The sequence below is a fragment of the Euleptes europaea genome, chromosome 11 (assembly GCF_029931775.1).
Source record: "Euleptes europaea isolate rEulEur1 chromosome 11, rEulEur1.hap1, whole genome shotgun sequence".
Lineage (NCBI taxonomy): Eukaryota > Metazoa > Chordata > Lepidosauria > Squamata > Sphaerodactylidae > Euleptes > Euleptes europaea.
The window spans coordinates 51,549,932-51,569,480 of record NC_079322.1 but is presented as its reverse complement, the minus strand read 5'-3'; the positions used below and the strand labels follow the sequence as shown (position 1 = coordinate 51,569,480).

General features: G+C 44.0%; 1 protein-coding gene across 1 annotated transcript; it reads right to left on the bottom strand.

Annotated features, from left to right (window-relative positions):
- Positions 1 to 1,854: 1,854 nt before the first annotated feature.
- Positions 1,855 to 17,932, bottom strand: BET1 (Bet1 golgi vesicular membrane trafficking protein). Its single transcript, XM_056857424.1, has 4 exons — positions 17,890 to 17,932; positions 10,484 to 10,599; positions 7,222 to 7,278; positions 1,855 to 2,088 (listed from the first exon to the last, which is right to left on the bottom strand). The coding sequence occupies exons 1-4, from the start codon at positions 17,906 to 17,908 to the stop codon at positions 1,933 to 1,935; spliced, it is 348 nt and encodes a 115-aa protein (XP_056713402.1). The 5' UTR covers positions 17,909 to 17,932; the 3' UTR covers positions 1,855 to 1,932.
- Positions 17,933 to 19,549: the final 1,617 nt, after the last annotated feature.

Here is a 19,549-nt window from a genome sequence, read left to right as displayed (position 1 = left end):
CTAAAGTTTATTATGGTTATCTTATACACTTCTGTATTTTATCTCCTGATTTTCTATATGAAAACTCCAACATAGCTCATAAGATAATATTATCAATACTAAAAGGTTCAAATACAAAAATAAAAATGCTGTTTTAAATAATGGACAAATACACAATTACGGATGTCACTGAGACATAAACCAGCAACAAAAGTTAACTATTAAAAGCTACTGAATAAAAAGATTTAACCTATCACCTAAATAATACTACAAAGGTTGTCTCAGAAGGGGGTCTGAGGACAGCATATCATGAGCAACCTGACACCCATCTAAGTTCTGAGGCCTCTGAGGCAGATCTCAAAGCTTGGGCAGGTTCGTGTTCAACAGTGATGCAGATACAACCCCACACCATGATTATTACAAAAAGTGGTAAGGAAGGGAAACCCTCAGGGTTGCCCATGTATCTTAACTATGGTTACATTACAGCTGTATCACGGCTGAGCCTCCACAGTAACTAGTACAAGTGTTAAGGATATTCTTCATAATGCCACTTCATATAAAATGGATGTATGGCTTTTAATAATGCATTCTCATTAGCATTTTTAAAAGCTTCAATAAAGAAAAGTACCATTTTCAGTAATAAATTCATACCAGCTAAAAGGTTTCATATATGTTTTTATTCATTAAAAGTAAGAACGACAAATCCTGGCATGTTCCATTAAACAGTATTTAAAGAAGTTGGCCAAGTGTGACAGTAACTCTTCATACAGTGAAATGGGTGTTATACTATAACAGCAACATAATAATTTTGTTACCTGCAGCATAAAAACAGGCCATGTGGCTTAATTTGATAGGAATGGCCAACACAAGTACAGTAGGGCTTCTCATTAGAAGGTATGTGGTATTTTTCTGGCATCACAAAATATTCTTTAGTATAAAACCTGTAATACTACAGGTCCCTATTTTCAAAAATGTTTTCACAGTTATGTTAACTAATAATTCAATGCCAAGTCGCCATGATGCTGCACGCTCAGTAAACTAAAAACAGCAATGTCCATCCGCATTGGAGCCATTTTCCCCAACCTACAGATATTCAGATCACAGCCAGATTACCTGTTAGTGCTATCAAAACAGTAACCAACCTCACTGTGCTGACACTAACCACAATTCACCAAAAGGAACCACATGCAGGCACAAGACCCATGCTGATCCAGAAAGAGGGCCACTTCCATGACCACCTTTGATAAATTGGACTGAGTGTCTGCTGTGTCTCCCCCCTACCCCCCAAACAATGAACATGCAGTTTAAGGAACCGAGCAGCAGCAGTTCTACCTCTTAACCATTTTTGTTCATTCTAGGTTAATACAGATCCTCGCTGCAACTATGAACCAGTCACGGTGGGCACATGCCAACCAGAACACAGTACAGCAGAAGCCTCACTGATTTCAATGGGAATGTTAAAAGCGCGTGCTTTTAAATTTCCCGCTAAACTCAATGAGGCTCAACTCAATGAGGCCTTGATCATGTCCGAAACTTTGACAATAATGGAAACATAGCATAATCAAGACGAGATTGCTTTTTTACTATGCCTGGAACTTTGATTGGGGAAAAAAAAATCTGTAGGTGCAAAGTGGAAATTTTTTTCTTGGACCGGAACACCCTCCCCTTTTTGTTTCTCTGCAATGTTAAAAATATAGTATGACATCTCCTCCTGCCCCACCCCAGTAGCTATTTTTGTCTTTAAGAGTGCTCAGACCTGAGCAGAATTCAGTGTAAGAACCCAAGAAAATAAGGGTTAACAGAAAGGTTTCTAGCCTGATAAACACAGGAAATTCACAGAATAGTCCCAGATGCATTAATAATGTTTATACAAAAAATAGTTTCCCATTTTTCAGAAAGACCTTTCTACAAGTCCGGTACCACTAATTATAATGTCATAATGAAGAATCTGCATCACCTCAGTTTAATAATCCAGTAAATTACAAAAAAGACGAACAACGAAAAGAGCATCATGTAGCATAAGAGTTTTGTTTGGCTTCCTCTTGAAAGAGTTTTTAATCTACCCATTGTCGCGCCAAGAAATCCACCTGTTGAATCAAAAGCATCATCCTATAGTAAAAAGAGAGAATTGTTTGCATTAATTAGTTTATTTAAAATAGTTTATACTGCTTTTCCACCCAATCAGGTAAACAAGGCAGCTAACAAAAAACATTTAAACAATTAAAATACAATTAAAATATAAATTCAATTAAAAACACATAAACAACACTAGAAGAAGGACCAATAACCTTTATTGGGAGTATGCCAGATCAAACAAAAACGTGTTCACCTCCTGGCAAAAGACACTGATGGAGACAAATGAATCTCTCTGGGGAGGAAATTCCAAACCTATGTGGCCTCAGATGGTAGGGGCAACCGAAGCAGGGCCTCCAAAGATGACTCGAGTGAGCAGGTAGGTTCATATGGGAGAAGGTGGTCCTTGAAGTATGTTGGTCTTAGGCTGTACAGGGCTTTACAGGTCAATATCAGCACCTCGTATTGAGCGAAGAAGCAAATTGGAAGCCAGTGTAGGAGGAACAAGATTGAAGTGATATGGTCCCTATGACCCACTCCAGTCAACACTCTGGCCGCACCCTTCTGTACCAACCGTAACTTCCGGACAGTCTTGAAGGGCAGCACCACATGCAGCACACTGCAGTAATCGAATCTAGATGTTACCAGGGCATGCACCACAGTGGGAAGATCTTTTCTGTCCAGGAAGGACAGCAGCTGGCTCACCAGCCAAAGCTGCTGAAAGGCTACTCTGGCCACTGCTGTCACTTGTTTATCCAACAGGAGGTCCAGGAGCATCCCCAAGCTACGAACCTGCTTCTTTAAGGGGAGTGCAAACCTATCCAGAACAGGGCATAACCCGGATCAGATCTCCCACCACCACCACCAGTAGCACCTCCATTTTGTCAGGATTTAAGTTCAGTTTGTTAGCCTTCATCCATTTCAAAACTGCCTCCAGGACCCTGCTCACGGTTCCCACAGCCTCCCTAGGATCTGCTGGTAGTGTGAGATTGAGCTGAATGTCATCTGCATACTGTTGGCAGTACAGCCCAAACCTTCTGATGACCTCTCCAAGCGGCTTTACATAGATGTTAAAAAGCATAGGGGATGAAATGTAACCTTGACAAATCATGTATGCCAAAGGCCAAGGAGCAGAGCTGCAGTTCCCCAGTACCACACTCTGAAACTTACCCTCAAGGTAGGACTGGAACCACTACATAAGAACATAAGAAAGGCCCTGCTGGATCAGACCAAGGCCCATCAAGTCCAGCAGTCTGTTCACACAGTGGCCAACCAGGTGCCTCTAGGAAGCCCACAAACACCATCCTGCCTGTGTTCCACCACACCCAAAATAATAGGCATGCTCCTCTGATACTAGAGAGAATAGGTATGCAGCATGACTAGCATCCATTCTAACTAATAGCCATGAATACCCCTTTCCTCCATGAATATGTCCACTCCCCTCTTAAAGCCCTCCAAGCTGGCAGCCATCACCACATCCTGGGGCAGGGAGTTCCACAATTTAACTATGTGTTGTGTGAAAAAAAACTTCCTTTTATCTGTTTTAATCTCTCACCCTCCAGCTTCAGCAGATGACCCCGTGTTCTAGTATTATGGGAGAGGGAGAAAAACTTCTCCCTGTCCACTCTCTCCAAACCATGCATAATTTTATAGACCTCGATCCTGTCTCCCCCTTAGCCACCTTCTTTCCAAGCTAAACAGCCCTAAGCGTCTTAACAGCTCCCCATAGGACAGTTGCTCTAGTCCCATAATCATTTGGTTGCTCTTTTCTGCACCTTCTCAAGCTCTATAATATCCTTTTTTAGGTGTGGTGACCAGAACTGTACACAGTATTCCAAGTGTGGTCTCACCATAGATTTGTACAAGGGCAGTATGATTGCAGCAGTTTTATTCTCTATTCCTTGTCTAATTATGGCCAGCATGGAATTTGCCTTTTTTACAGCAGCAGGACATTGGGTTGATATCTTCACTGAGCTATCCACTACCACCCCAAGATTTCTTTCTTGGTCTGTCGCTGCCAGCACAGATCCCATCAGTGTATATGTGAAGTTGGGATTTTTTGCCCCAATATTCATCAATTTACACTTACCCACATTTAATTTCATTTGCCATTTTAATGCCCATTCTTCCAGTATGTAGAGATCCTTTTGGAGCTCTTCACAGAACAGTGCCTCCCAGTCCCAAAAGGTAATCCAGAAGGATACTATGAACAATGGTATCAAAAACATCTGAGAGGTCCAGGAGAGTTAACAGGGTTGCACTCCCCTGCCCATCTCCTGGCACAAGTCATCTACCAGGCAACCAAGGCCATTTCAGTCTCATAATAAGGCCTGAAACCAGATGAGAACGGCTCTAAACAATCTGCTTCATTCAGGAATCTCTGAAATTAGCCAGCCACCACTTGTTCAATCATCTTGCTCAAGAGTGTTACATCTGAGACTGGATGGTAGTTATTCAACTCTCCTGGATCCAGAATAGGTCTCCTTAGGAGTGGATGCACCATTGTCCATGTCAAGACAGAAACAACAGCCCTGTCTCTCAGGGAGGCATTTACTGTCTGCCAGCCCACCCACTCCCAAATTTAAGCAGCCAGGAGGGGCAAGGGTCATACAAACAGGTGTTAGGTCTCAAACGTCCCAGAATCCTGTCCCCATCCTCAGACTGCACAAGCTAAAAGGTATCCCACTCAACTGGACCATCCAGCCCTGTTCCTGCTAATGGAAAGTCCAAATCAGAACTGATGCAAGAGATTTTATCCACAAAGTGCTTAGCAAAATTATCGTAGCGGGCTGCAGAGTGTTTCACCTCCTCCTGCTGGCCAGAATCCAATAGGCCCCTGACCATCAGAAGAGTTCTGCAGGTCAACACTGTGCGGATGCAGCGGTGGCGGAAAAGCATTGCTTCTTTGCCACATCACTACCACAGAGTAGACTTTCAAATGAGCTCTAGCTTGTGCCTTCTCAGATTCATCCCGAGTCTTTCTCCACTGTCACTCTAGCTATTTCCACTGTCTTTTTGTTGCCTGCAGCCCCTCAGTACACCAAGGGGGTGCCCGGACTCTTAGACCTGAGAGAGGGTGCCTAGGTGCAAGCACATCAGTTGCCCAGGTGATTTCCCCATTCCAGAGGTCAACCAGAACATTGACAGGAGCACCAACCACATCAGCAGGAAAATCAATGATGCCTGAAAACCTTTTGGATCCTTCAGGCTATGGGGGCGGATCATCTTAAACAGTGGAGTCTTGGTATCCCTGTAAGTCTAAACCCAGCAAGCAGTGATCTGTCCATGACAAGGGGACCGTCTTCAATCCCCCGACCTTCAGATCATGTTCTTCCTGCCCAGAACTAAACACCATATCAAGAGTGTGACCTGCACAGTATAAGGGGCCTATTATTACCTGAGACATGCCCATGGTTTTCATGGAGACCATGAAATCCTGAGCCGCTCCCGACAAGGTCGCTTTGGCATGCATGTTGGAGTCCCCCAAGACAACCAGCTTAGGAGTCCTCAACACCACATCCAAGACCACCTTCACAAGGTCAGGCAGGGAGACAGTTGGGCAGTGGGGTGGGTGGTACAGCATCAGAATCCCAATCCTGTCTCGTGCTCCCACCACAAGATACACAGTCTCAAACCCAGCAGAGTCCCAGACAAGGCATCAAGCCAGGGGGACAGAATCCCAATAAGACTACAGCGACAACACCTCCCCACCCATCAGGCTGAGTACCCTGGCGGCAAGTTGGGAAAGGTTAACATCTCTCCCCTCCTCCAACCAGGTCTCACTATGAGAAGTTCAAATGCACAGCTTTAGGTTACAGTTTAGAACAGGGGTTTTCAAACTTTCGGGCCACCGCCCCCCCGGTTCCATAAACTGAACCCCAGTGCCCCCTACTCTATCCTATAAAAAGAATTTTTCAAAATAGGAGTTTACATGACTCACTAAAGAAGATAATAATAAAATTTCACAACAGTAACAATTCCACATCTATTCAAAATCAAATTAAAACTTTTTAGTTGAAATTTATTCAACAAAACTGATCAACTTGATCCAGTGGTGCCAGCTCTTCAAAGTCTGGAAAAAAATTCTGATAGTCTCCACCAAATTTGCCAGAATGGTGTCATACCTTGATCTACTGTAAATTAATAAACAACACAGTTGAAGGGCCCCACCTCTAGTGCCTCCCTGCTGCCCTCTTAGTGCCCCCCTAGGTAATCCCACCCCCCCAGGGGGTGGTACTGCCCACTTTGAGAACCACGGGTTTACAAAATCACACAAGGTTGGAAGAGACCACAAGGGCCATCCAGTCCAACCCCCTGCCATGCAGGATCCCACAATCAGAGCGCTCCCGACAGATAGAATATGACCGCTGAATTGCTTTGCCCTGACGCAGAGGAGCATGGGGCAAATTTTATTAAGAATGTTTTATTAATGAAATGATGTTTTTAAGCATGCTGTGCGCTGCCCTGAGCCCGACTTTGCTGGGGAGGGCGGGATATAGATTTAATTTTTAAAAATGGACCAGTGGTCCATCTAGTCTAGCAGCAGCATACTTCTCATAGCTGCCAACCAGACACACCCAGAAGCCCTACAAGTAGGGCACAGAGCAGCCAGGTCACATGGACAGAAGTCTTTTAAAAAAAAGTTAAACATCAGCTGTTTGGCAGGTGAAAAGGAAATGGGTGGGTTGGAGTGAATTTAGCTCCCAGAACTAAACATCTGAGGGTTAGAAATGTCATCATTTAGAAAGAGCTATGTCTATGGCCCCATCTGCTGGAGTGGAGAAGGCAACCACATGTGCAGCATCCATTTGTACACATCCATCCATATGGGGATACATATACATGAGAATACATGCACAAAAATAAGCCGTGTCCCTAGCTGGATTAGGCTGCTTGTCTTTAAAAAAGGAATCCATGGAACATAAGTATGTGAACATTTTGGCACTTCTCAACAGACATTTCTAGATGCTTTAAAGGTGAAGAGACGAAAAAGTTCAAAACCGATACTGTTAAAATAGATTGGAAACAAAAGCACCCACCCACCCGTATTACAGCACATAAGTCTTAGTAAGGCCACATTTCAACCAAGAAAACACAAGGAAACGCACTGAGGGAAAAACACATTCCGAGCTAACTTAAAGCAAGTGAGAATGTGGATCATATACGTACCATTTCACCTAGCATTTTATTTTGCTGTTTAACTTCTGTTCCAATTTCAATAGAAAGCTATAACGGGAGGGAGAGGACAGAAAGTGATCCATTAAAACTCAAACTACTAAATGGAATACATTATACAAAAAACATTTGTTTGGGGAGAACCAAATATTGCTAAGAAACTTCTAAACAACACCTTGAAGATCCAGCTCATAGAAAAACATCAATAAAAGTATTCTGTAAGAGAATAATCAACAGCAGTCTATAGTTCCATTTTTTTCAAACACAAATTATCTTTAAAAATAACACTTTCTGACTGAGACAAGGTAGATTACAAAGCATAAAACAATACAATCAAAGATCAGCACACATCCAACACACAATGCAACAGGACTAGAATTAGAAACAAACATAGAAGCAATGCAAAAAAATTACCAGACGTATCACAAACAATGAAAAACATGGAATTACAAAAGTAGAAAACAATGTAGCAAGACAATACATACAGTAAAGAGTGGAATAGACTAGAGCCCAGTTCCCTATACCAAAATGCCCTAATGAACGATTTCATAAAACTACAGCCTTATTTCCTTTATAAAAATGCCCTCCAGAACAAATTATGTTTTAAACAGTTTGCAGAATGACAGAAACATGGAAGTATTCCTCTCACCTCATCAGGCAGGCCATTCCAGGTGAAAATAAGGTAGCAATAGCTTCATTCAATTTCTAGTAACTTAAGCATTCTGCTTACAATTACCTTTTTAGTTTCTCATTTTATTTTTTAAACCACATTGTGAGGAGTTGGACCCCTCCTACCGTTAAAGGGCTTCATGGAGGGAAAAGGGGTTTCCAAGACTGACACCAGGGCACTGCTCCCACAAAAAGGATGCCCCTAATGCATTTTTGGGATCCATTTTGGTTGTGTTCAAGCCTGGGCAGGCAGGAATTAGGTTGGCAGCTGATCTTTTCCCCTGGCCTAAAGTTGTGCGTGGCTTAACAATGGGGCTAGCAAAACCCCACTGTGTCACTCTAAGGTGATTTAATCAGCGCTCTGAGCAGACCATTACGCACCCTATCTGCACCCATCCCTCCAATCAATCAGTATTCAAGGGAGTGGACCAGGCACTCTCTTGGGACCTAACAACCCATTAAGTCTCTCCTACCCTTTTGTCGGAACCCCGACAAAATCGGTTCTTGGCTCTCTGGCTTTCCCGCCAGAATACCTCAGACTGCCTCAGGACCCATTTCAGGGTATTCAAACTGGTCCTTTGGCCATCACAGTGTTTGTGTGGCTTGGATCCGTGCACCCACCCCCACATGTATGTGGGCCTCTCTCTTTGCTTCTGGAAACGCTGGTCATTTTCCTCCTTAGCGCTGCTCTCATGGATATCCCTTCAAGACTGGTACCTATTACCCTTCCCTGAAACGCTATACAAACCTCCTCCCTTTTCTTCTAGTCAGCTCTTGTATGCTTTGCATGTGCATGTTCATTGTTGAAATCGATTTCTTATTTTTACTCTTTAAAAAAATTTTTTTTCAATTATACAACTGCCTGCTCATTTAAGAGTTCTCACCTGGGACAATCTTGGTATACATAGATTATTGATCCCAGTTACCGCCTCTCGCTCTCTGTCTCCAGCTAATTCCCCAACCTAAGTAGAAACTGCCTGCTCAGGATAACAATATCTGTGGATACTAGAGGAAAGCTATGTAATAACACAGAGATTGCCATCTGTCCCGAGTCGCCCTCCCACCCGGGCTCCTGGGACAGCCCGGGAACCCCGGTCCCCACTACCATTGACAGGGGGGGAAGACCCCCAGAAACCCCACTTACCGGGGAAGGAGCCAGAAGGGGCGACAGGCAGCGGCCAACCCGGGCCGTTTCCGCACGCCCCGGCAAAGGGCCTGGAGGCCCACGCGGCTGACAACGGCCCTGCTCGTCAGCTGGCGAGCGGGGAAGGAGGCGGGGGGGGGACCTGGCCCCGCAGGCAGGGTCCAGCAGGCGCGACGGCGTTCTGGGGCGACTGGGCTGGGGGGCGGGCGGAGGCCCCCGGGGAGGCGCCAAACTCCGAACCTCTCGGCCGGCCAGGGGGGAGGAGGCTGCGGAGGTCAGAAGGAAGCGGGCGGCAGAGGAGCCGGCGTGGCTCCCGCCCCGATAACCAAAGGAGGGTTGTGGTGGGGTTGCGAGAGGAAACAGGCGTGGAGGCCAGGAGCCCGACGTCCTGATTTGCCCGGAGCTTGACCGTCTCAAGGCAGGCGGTAGAGCTTGAGCCGGACAGAGGGACTACTGGGGTGAGGCAAGCCAGAGAAAGGGGAGGGGTTAGATATAGCCTCGGGTTGAGGCGATTGGAGGGGAACACAGGTGGTGGAGGGGTATAAAAACTGGATGGGTGGAGGCCGATGAGGATGGCTGGAGGAGCTCACTTGCCCTGTCTGAGGAGCGAGCAAGCTGGCCAGCTCAGAGGAGGAAGGGACATCCTCCTCCGCTGAGTGGTCTGAGGCCGAAGAAACCCTAGCGGAAAAGGGTTGGATTCACTCAGGGAGCTCTGCATCAGGGCCAGTCCCGCCTGACGGTGCAGGGGTCCCGGCAGGGGCGCGACACCATCCTTGTTGAGAATATGAGCACTGCTGGAATTTTGAGGACAGACAGTGGAAACCACCACAAAATGGTTGCCACAGGGGGCTGGGTCCAATCAAATTCCTCAAATACTTTCTCTGAGGAGCACCTCAGATCAATGTATGGTGCTCTTGGTTGACTTAAGTCTGCATGGGGGGGGAACCACTGTGCTTCACAGCTGTTGAATGGACTAAGGGATTGGGTCAGGCGCTCCATTTCTATTTTATTTGACAAAGCCCACTGTACGGTTTAATTAAACTTCAGCTGTGATTATTTCCCTGGCACTGAAAGAGTCTAGCCTGAGAATAACAACTTTTATTGGCAGGGTTTGCCACTGACCCAACCGACTTAAAGCTCCCTGGGGAATGCAATGCCCAGCCTAGGAAATGCCAACTCACAATGTGCCAGAGAAGCATAGCTTCTGCTATGTCTCAACATGCAACTTGAATCTTGATTAGCCAAAAGGGCAGCTGTGGCCTTCAAATCCAATTAGGGGAGGAATTTGTTCCATGAATGGATGAGGTATACTGTTCGATAGGCAAGATTTCGCCTGAATTCAATTAGGCAGTCTGAATTTTTACTATCTTGCCGCTACGCTGATTGAGCAAGTATTAAGTACACCAATAAATTTTAATGCTGTTGCTATAATGGTACACTTACTGATTTTATGGCAGTGACTTTTGAACGCAAGCTTTCAGTTAACGTTTCATTTTCTTCCTCGTATACGCTGTATCCACTATTGGTATAGCCATAATTGCCACTAGCTGTTCCTTCACCTGAAAAGACAATCAGTTTAGGCACCAGAAACACAGCCAGAACACAGGGTATCTGAGGGGAAAAGATCAATGTTCTTTTTCTTTTTATTATGCTATCAGCCACTTTTAAAAGATCAAGGGAAGTACACTGTTATGCAATTTACAGTCCTAGACACACACTCACAAGAAAATGTACATGATCCACCAAGTTTTTGCTCCAAGACTTTCCATCCCCGCAATCTGAAACCCATTTCTTTGCTCATACAGAGTTTAAAAACGGCTGAACAATCTGAATCCGTGCTTCCACTGCCATTGTTTTCACAATGGAAAGCATTCAAGGAGGAGGGAATAATCACTGTTCTTTAAACCAGATCCTCTCTATCATATGGAATGCATCTCTGTCCATGTATTTTAGCTCTATAATATCCTGGGCTCCCAACCATATTCAAATGCTATCGTATAATTTGAAATACACTTCTTGCAACTAGCCAGTGTGGTGTAGTGGTTAAGAGCGGTGGACTCTAATCTGGAGAACCGGGTTGGTTTCCCCACTCCTCCACATGAAGCCAGATGGGTGACCTTGGGGGAGTCACAGCTCTGTTAGAACTCTCTCAGCTCCACAGGGTGTGTTGTGGGGAGGGGAAGGTGATTGTAAGCCGGTTTGATTCTTCCTTAAGTGGTAGAGAAAGTCGGCATATAAAAAACAACTCTTCTTCTAGAATGAAGACAAGTGTTTCAGATTTTCAGATTCATATGTACGTGTAAAAAAATATGTACAGCATGAATGTGTATTTCCTTAAAGCATATGCAACAAGTGTGTCATGTCTCATCACACCACTGAACCAAACCACCTTTTCCAAATGGCAGATGTCATAAAGTCTCCAGGGATTTCTGCTCTTTAGTGTCCAAAGGTGGTTCCAGGTCCGGCATGTGAGAGCTACTGTTTAAAACCTGCCCTGATGTTACATTTCAGTTATATTAGTCTTGCAGTTTGTAATCCACCACTTTCAGGACACAGTTGGAAACACCGCAAACAGGTTGGTTAACAATGTATACGCTTCCGATTTCTCCTTGAACAAGAATACTGAACCACAGGCAAGCTTGATAGGGCAGGATGGGTAAGAGATCAAGAGCACAATCCATCAAAGGTTAGTCATGACTAATTTCCAGAGAAATCACTGGAACTGGACTTTTGTCACAGCAAGCATGTTGTCACTAGGTCTTATTAACAACCTGCTTTTAGTGGACAGTTCCCTACTACTTGGATCAAAAAGTAGAGCATCACAAAGGACTTCAGGTGTGAGAATGATTTTCTGCCCCAAGAAGGATAACCTTCAGGGAATTATTATTATGTCAGCTAACACTGGAACCTTATCACTCCATTGACCCTAAACAATTTATAATGCTCCAGAATCACAAATGGGGCAGGGGTAATATCAAAATGACTTAAGTACAGTTTGCATAAGACAGCAGGGACTGTATCGCTTCAGGTCAACGTTGGTCTTCTGTTTTTAACAACTTGTCTTTAAGATGCTAAGACCACCAAGAGGGGTTCAACCTCAAAATAAAGTGATGCAGTCTTGGGTGTTTCACGGGTCCAGCCTAGGCAAAAATACTTGAAGACCTAATTACCTTTGTTGCCAGGACAGTTCCTATATGTATAGTATAGAGCCAGCATGGTGTAGTGGTTAAGAGTGGTGGACTCTAATCTGGTGAACCTGGATGGTTTCCCCACTCCTACACATGAAGCCTGCTGGGTGACCTTGGCCTAGACACTGTTCTCTCAGAACTCTCTCAGCCCCACCTACCTCACAAGGGGTCTGTTGTGGGGAGGGGAAGGTGGTTGTAAGCTGCTTTGAGACTTCTTAAGGTAGAGAAGAGTATAAAAACCACCTCTTCTTCTTCAACTCAGATGTTTCTCATAATTTGCTATCTTTCCAATTCAAACAATACTAATTTCACAAAGCTAAATTTGCTTGATTTCTGAATAGTAGAGCTGTTTTGGAAACAAAAAAAATAAAAGCTGTGCATGATGCAGTGCCTCTAAATATATATGTTATAAACCTCACATTTATAAAGCAGGAGTGACCCAAAAAAAAGTGCTTTACACTGCTAGATTTGGGAATGGTAAATAACCTGAAAAGCTGTTTGCCTCTCTTGGTAACAAGAGTGGGAAACAGAACTTTTCACATCCAAGTAGTCACAACAAGAGAACTGCTGAGATATTACTCATGCCACTTGTACACCAGATCACTGATTTAGTCATCAGGCCACATATGAAATAACTGCTTGACACGGTCAAAGTCCAGAAACTATGTATGTCTAATACAGCGCCACTGGCTGCCTGTTTGACGTCACATGCAATGACAGCCCAGTTCTTTCCACGGTACCAGCTTCCACATGAAAAAAGCAAAGTTTCTCAATTCTCTCATTCGTAAATGGGAATTAAGCAGGCTAATTCCTTGTCTACAGACAGTGACTCAAAGCTCTGATACTTAACTGAAATTTCAGGATTGTTTCCTAGAGTGCACTTATGACATTTGTTATGTAATAGCTGCTCAACAGCTGCAAGGAAATCTCCCTTGACTCTCCCTTGACTTCTGACCCACATATCCAGCACAAAGATACCCTTCCCTCTATTCTCAGTTCCATACTAAACTGCTGGGGGTGGGGGAAGCAGTATGAAAAGAAATACCCCACACACACTCTCCCTCTTCTGTAGGTCACAGAAAATTCAGAGGAATGAAGGAAGAATGTTTGACTCCCTGCTGGCAATGCTGCAGGCGGCTCCTACAAACACTCGGCTTGTGAGAGAAAAACCACCTCATATTTCCTCTTACTGCTGGGTTTCTGCAGATGCTTACAGGTGTGCTTTCTGCAAAAGGCTAGTGTGAGGGGAGAAAAATCATCACTCCCTAAACCCTTACTTCAACTTCTCAATGCGTGAGGAAGGGTCAGTGGCACCCAAAAATTACGGCTGGCCAATACGCCAAGTCAAAATACATGGTTGGCCCTGTGAATAGCAGGTTGGTTTTGTGTGGCCCACAGCAGTGAGGACTTCTGAAAAGGCAGTGCAGAGAAAGGATGGAAGTTGGATATAAGGAAAAAGACAGGTAGGGCCAAAACCCAGAAAACCAATTGCTGTCTATGTTACAGTGCAGACAACTTTCTCCATGGAATTCCCTAATTATTCTACAGGGAAGAAAGGCTTGTGAGAATATTTAAGTTTTCTACTCCAGCCTGTTAACCTGAAGTTAGACAGCCTCTACACACAGTTCATAATATGACCATAGTGGCAACGTATCTCCTGCCTTATCCACAAAAATTAGCACTTGTCAAGATCAGATAATGGGAGTTTCAGAATGCACTCTATGCACGCTTAGTGGGGGGAAGGATTCAAATGAGTTCAGTGGCACTTACTCCTGAATATATCAGACTAGGTTCAAGCTACATGTAGACCTTTATGGATACGAACACTGTCAATCTAAAATACTCATTGTTGCTAGACTGTGTTATCTGTGCATGTGAAGAAGTAGACACAGACCTTGTTATATAATTTGTGGTAAAGTCAGTGTCAACTACTTAATCTCCGTATCATCCCCACTGAGATCATCTCCTGCCCTATGTTGTCTGCCATCCTTTTCAGCTGCAGCACCCTGCGTGTGGAGAGACTCTTACCAGGCTGGTCACTTGATGTTGCATCTGTTGAGTTTCTAACGCCAGGTGAAAATATATTTACTTGCTCAGTCCTTTTGTTGAGTCATTATTAGTTGATTTGTTGTATCTGTTTTGGATGTTCAGCTTTGTGGTTTAATAATTAGCCATTCTACTCCCTTCTGTAATTTTTTAAAAATAATTGGGTGCATAAGGATTGGCTTCGTTGGCTTTTAGCTCCCTTCTATTCTGCTTTTAATTTTTTTAAAATGCTGCTTACTCTGTTACGTAATACATATTTCAATTTGTTTGTTATTGTTATTTGTCAGTTGTGGGCATGGGATAGGTTCTTTTATAATATTGGTTTTATTGATTTCAACTGCCCCAAAGACCTCAGGGCTGAGCGGAAGGGTAAATATTTATCGAATAAATTTGTCTCCTGAAACAAAGGTTGGTACTTTCTCATGAATAGTATCTGTGGAAACAGGTTTAACTACGCTGGAAGGAATAGCACCAAAAATTCTAGACACAATCATTATTAAAACAGCAGTGCAAACAGTCTTGGAATACAAAACAAGTAGCCCAGCATGCCAGGGGGAAGGGGTGGAGTTAGATAGCAGACAAAGTAAAGCAGAGTTTTCCACCTCACGTCCATGGCTTTTATCTTACCAAAAATATCTGCTGGTGGAAAGATTTCTATCAGCAGAGAGCAACTTTCTCGCCTCCGCACTCCAGCTGTAGCTCATAATGCCTCCCAATATGCTTTTCTTGGGGGACAGGGAGCAGGAGGAGGAAGAAGAGTCGGTTTTTATATGCCGACCTTCTCTACCTTTTTAAAGGAGATTCAAACAGACACCTTGTGAGGTAGGTGGGGCTGAGAGAGTTTGGAGAGAACTGTGACTAGCCCAAGGTCACCCAGCTGGCTTCATGTGAATGAGTAGGGAAACCAATCTGGTTCACCAGATTAGAGTCCACCGCTCCGAACCACTACACTATGCTGGAACTGCAGGTCTGTGCCTGGAAGGGGGAACCAGCAAAAATCACTCCTCTTTCCATCCGTAGAAACTATCTGAGTGATAGAATCATAGAACTGGAAGGGACCTCCAGGGTCATCTAGTCCAACCCCCTGCACAATGCAGGAAATTCACAACTACCTCCAACCACACACACCTAGCGATCCCTACTCCATGGCCAGAAGATGGTAACAACTACAAAAAACCCTCCAGCATCCCTGGCAAATCTGGCCTAGAAGAAAATTGCTTCCTGACCCCAAATGGTGATTGGCATTACCCTGGGCATGCAAGGAAGTGCCATGAAGCCAAGCACTGACACATCCCTTCCGGCCCTCCCTCTCATGAGGTGCCTAAATTCACAGAATCAGCATTGTTGTCAGATGGCCATCTAGCATCTGCTTAAAAACCTCCTACGGAAAGCCCAACACCTCCCAAGGAAGCCTGTTCCACTGAGGAACTGCTCTGTCGGGAAGTTTTTACTAATGTTTAGCCGATCCAACCCTATATATTTTAAAAAGATCTTGACTGACTGGCATTTTTCATTGGTAAAGTCCTATTCCAAAACAACTAGCGATTACTGGTCCAAAAATTACTTACTTCTTATTTTCAACAATTAGATGAAGGAAAACATCTTTTCCATCAACACGATATAACATTATTTACACATCCAGTCTTGGAAACTGACTTTGTTACCAAAGCTTTGTTAATACAGTCCACGTAGCAATCAAAATAGTTAACGTAAGGAAGAGAAACCATTAGTAGAAGAATGACAGAAATGCAAACAAATACAGGGATTTATCATTTGGCATTTCTGTATGCTGCTCTTCCAGGGTGCTCTGTGTCATCAGCAACAACAATTGAGCATTAACTCCTTCCTGGTTCTCTGGTGACTTTTTGCTATGATGGGTTTTTTCAGTTTTGATTCCACTGTCGTGGTACTGTCCTGCTGGGGTTTTATTTGCCTATGATGTTTGTTGTATATTGCGTTTAGTTGATCATTAAGCCACCCTAATGTCCTCAAACAGACAAGCAAAGAAAAATATTTTCATTAAAATAATTAAATAAATCATTATGCATTAACGTGAAAGATTGTTGCTTGTTCACCAGACGATAGGAACAAACAGGACTACTGTTTCAACAGGAGGCCCCGAAATATTAGGATCCTTTCAATATAAGTAACAAAGTAGTACCAGTTTTATTTGAAAGGCATCTGATTGGGCTTGTTCCTCATGAATTTTACACACATACACCAAAAACTAAAGATCCAATTTCATTTTCAGCATGTCCGTGTAGCATCTGCTAATGCCAAGATGCACTGAATACCTGCTTTTTATGGTACAGTAAGAGAGGGGCTTTGGCTCAGTGGCAGAGCATCTGCATGGTATGAAGGTCCCAGGTTCAAACCCTGGCATCTCCACTTGAAAGGACTAGGTAAGGTGATGTGAAAGACCTCTGCCTGAGACACTGAAGACCTGCTACCAGTCTGATTAGACAATACTTACCATGACATACCAAGGGTCTGAGTCAGTATAAGGCAGTGTCATGTGTGATCTTCAGGCATAGATATGTGTGATTTTAACTTTGATTTTGTGGGTTCCCTGCAAAAATCATGACGATCCAGAAAAATCCATGTATGTAAATGCTTTTTTTTTTTTGCACCATGATAGTACTAATAGAGTTCAGAATCCTTAATTTTTTTGCTGATGTTGTTTGTGCAGTATAATTTAATAGTGAATTTTGGGAGAGTCCATATAAAAACCACAATGATCCGCACCATGGATCCATGCTTTCACAACATAAAGCACTAGACCCATGATTTTACGGTGGTGTTCCCGGAAAAGCATATAAGTTGCAATACGATGGCCCATTTTTGTTTAATGTTATTAAGTCTTCAATGGGCCACTAGACTTTTGTTTCACTCAGTGTAGAAAACCATACCAATACCTGAAGATCCAAACTTTCACTCAGTCCTATCCCAACAGAAGCATATAAGTTGCAATACAATGGCCCATTTTTGTTTAATGTTATTAAGTCTTCAATGGGCCACTAGACTTTTGTTTCACTCAGTGTAGAAAATCATACCAATACCCGAAGATCCAAACTTTCACTCAATCCTATCCCAACAGAAGCATATAAGTTGCAATACGATGGCCCATTTTTGTTTAATGTTATGAAGTCTTTAATGCGCCACTAGACTTTTGTTTCACTCAGTGTAGAAAACCATACCAATACCTGAATATCCAAACTTTCACTCAGTCCTATCCCAACAGAAGCTTAAAACACTGAAGGAGCAAGTGATTAAAGGTAAAGGTAGTCCCCTGGCAAGCACCGGGTCATTCCTGACCCACGGGGTGACGTCACATCCCGACGTTAACCAGGCAGGCTTTGTTTATGGGGTGGTTGGCCAGTGTATCGTTAGCCCCCCCGGACCAACACCGTTTTCAGGCTCCTTCCAAAAGACTTTTATTATCTCTGGCCAAGTTTTCATTTGCTTGTCCCCTTAGTCAGGAGAGCACAAACGTGGAGAGGCGGGAGAGGGTCTGGTCCTTGGCAACCAACCGCGGCCTTGACAACAGGCCTCTTCGCTTGGGGGGGGGGGGAGATACCTGGGCCACTTCCCCGCATCCCAGCTCGCCCCACTTACTCAGCCCGGCCCGCCTCATCCTTGCGGTCCGCGAGCAACCCCCTCTGTGTGTGGGGCGGGGGGCTGCGTCGGACGAAGCCTCTTCCCGCGACTCTCGAGCAGAAGAGGGGAGCCCCACTAAGAACTCCCCCGGCACCGATCGCCCCACAAACGCCACGCCATCACTCGGCCTGCGCAAGGCCCTCTGGGGGACGTAGTTCTGGCTTCCATCCCGCGCGGCCTTCTGGGTAGAGTCGCTCCTGAGTACAATCGCGTTCGCGGAAGAGGTTGGCCGTGGGGTCTTCTGGGTAATGTAGTTTCGGGAGGACGGCTGCCCGCCTACTATGCTCGAAATAGACATTCCATAGCATTCCAGCGAGGGATGCTTAGTTCTGGGGAGAAGGAGACACGCGATGCTCCGTCTAAAAAACAATAAATAAACGCTCATCCCTTGCCAGAAAATATTTTTGTTAGCCTTTAAGGTGCTACTGGACTCTTGCTCGTTTCTACTAATAAATAAACGCTTTTTTAAAAAATTAAAAGTTATGCCTTTTTCATTTTTCTCCCTTTCTAACTGCGCTTTCTTTTTCCAAGCGAGGAAAAACTGCAGCCCAAGACTGTCCCGACGTTTCTTTTACACTGGTTCCCAACCGGGGGTCCATGGACCCCCAGGGGTCCGCGAGAACTAAATTAAGGTCCGCAAAACGAAGTTATAAACCCATAATAAATTAATATTTTCAATTAAAAGTTCTCTATTATAAAATATATATATTCAAATATAATTCTAAGTTTAATGTTTAACTAACAGTTATGATTAAAGTTTATTTTCAAATTCCCGGAATTTTTATTTTGAACCTTGGGGTCCCTGCACCGAACAAAAAAGTCCTAGTGGTCCCTGGTCAAAAAAAGGTTGGGAACCTGAGTAGAAAACAGAATGAGGTTCAGCGGCAACCCCAGGAGCGCTGAAAACAGGGGCACCCCTCTCCTCCTTGAAGGGGAGGTTGCTTGGCCGCCCCCTCGCTACTCTGGGGCATCGATTTTTTGCTAGACACGTCTAGGCTAGGAGAAAAAAGTTGCCTATAAAGAGATGCTGGAAAAGAAGGAATTGTCCTACAAGCTGTTATGATTGGTTCAAAACATAGTTATACCAAAAAAATCAGCACGAGGGCTCTGCTTTTAAACATAAGATTATATTCACAATTACCAGTTGCAGGTTTCCCTTATTTAAGTAGCACTATATACAGTGAAATCAAAATAAAACAAAACATTTAAACAAGATAATACAAAGTGTTCAGTCACACCATTCAATTTCAGAATCAGTTACTCAAGTGTAAGCTGTAAAAGAGTCCGTTACTCAAGGGTAAGCTGCTGGAGAGTCCAAATGAAATTCAAAAACAAACCAAGGTATAAATCATGCTGTGGCTGTCTTCCTGCAGCCAAAAGTCAAACCAAGGTGTAAATCACGCTGCGGCTGCCTTCCTGCAGCCAAAAGTCAGGGGTTCTGTAATTTTTATGCTCACAAGCCATACAGAATCCCTGACTTTTGGCTGCAGGAAGGCAGCCGCACCTTAATGGTGACGTTTGGGGTACGGACCCTGACGAAAGGTTGGAACTTTCAAGACTGAAAACTCTAGGAATGCATATGAAATCATAAAATCATAGAGTTGGAAGGGACCACCAG

Coding starts and splice junctions, on each gene's coding strand:
- BET1 (XM_056857424.1), bottom strand. Junction 7,279..10,483: donor AAGTCACTGCCATAAAATCA/GTAAGTGTACCA, acceptor CTCCCGTTATAG/CTTTCTATTGAAATTGGAAC. Junction 2,089..7,221: donor ATAAAATGCTAGGTGAAATG/GTACGTATATGA, acceptor TTTTTACTATAG/GATGATGCTTTTGATTCAAC.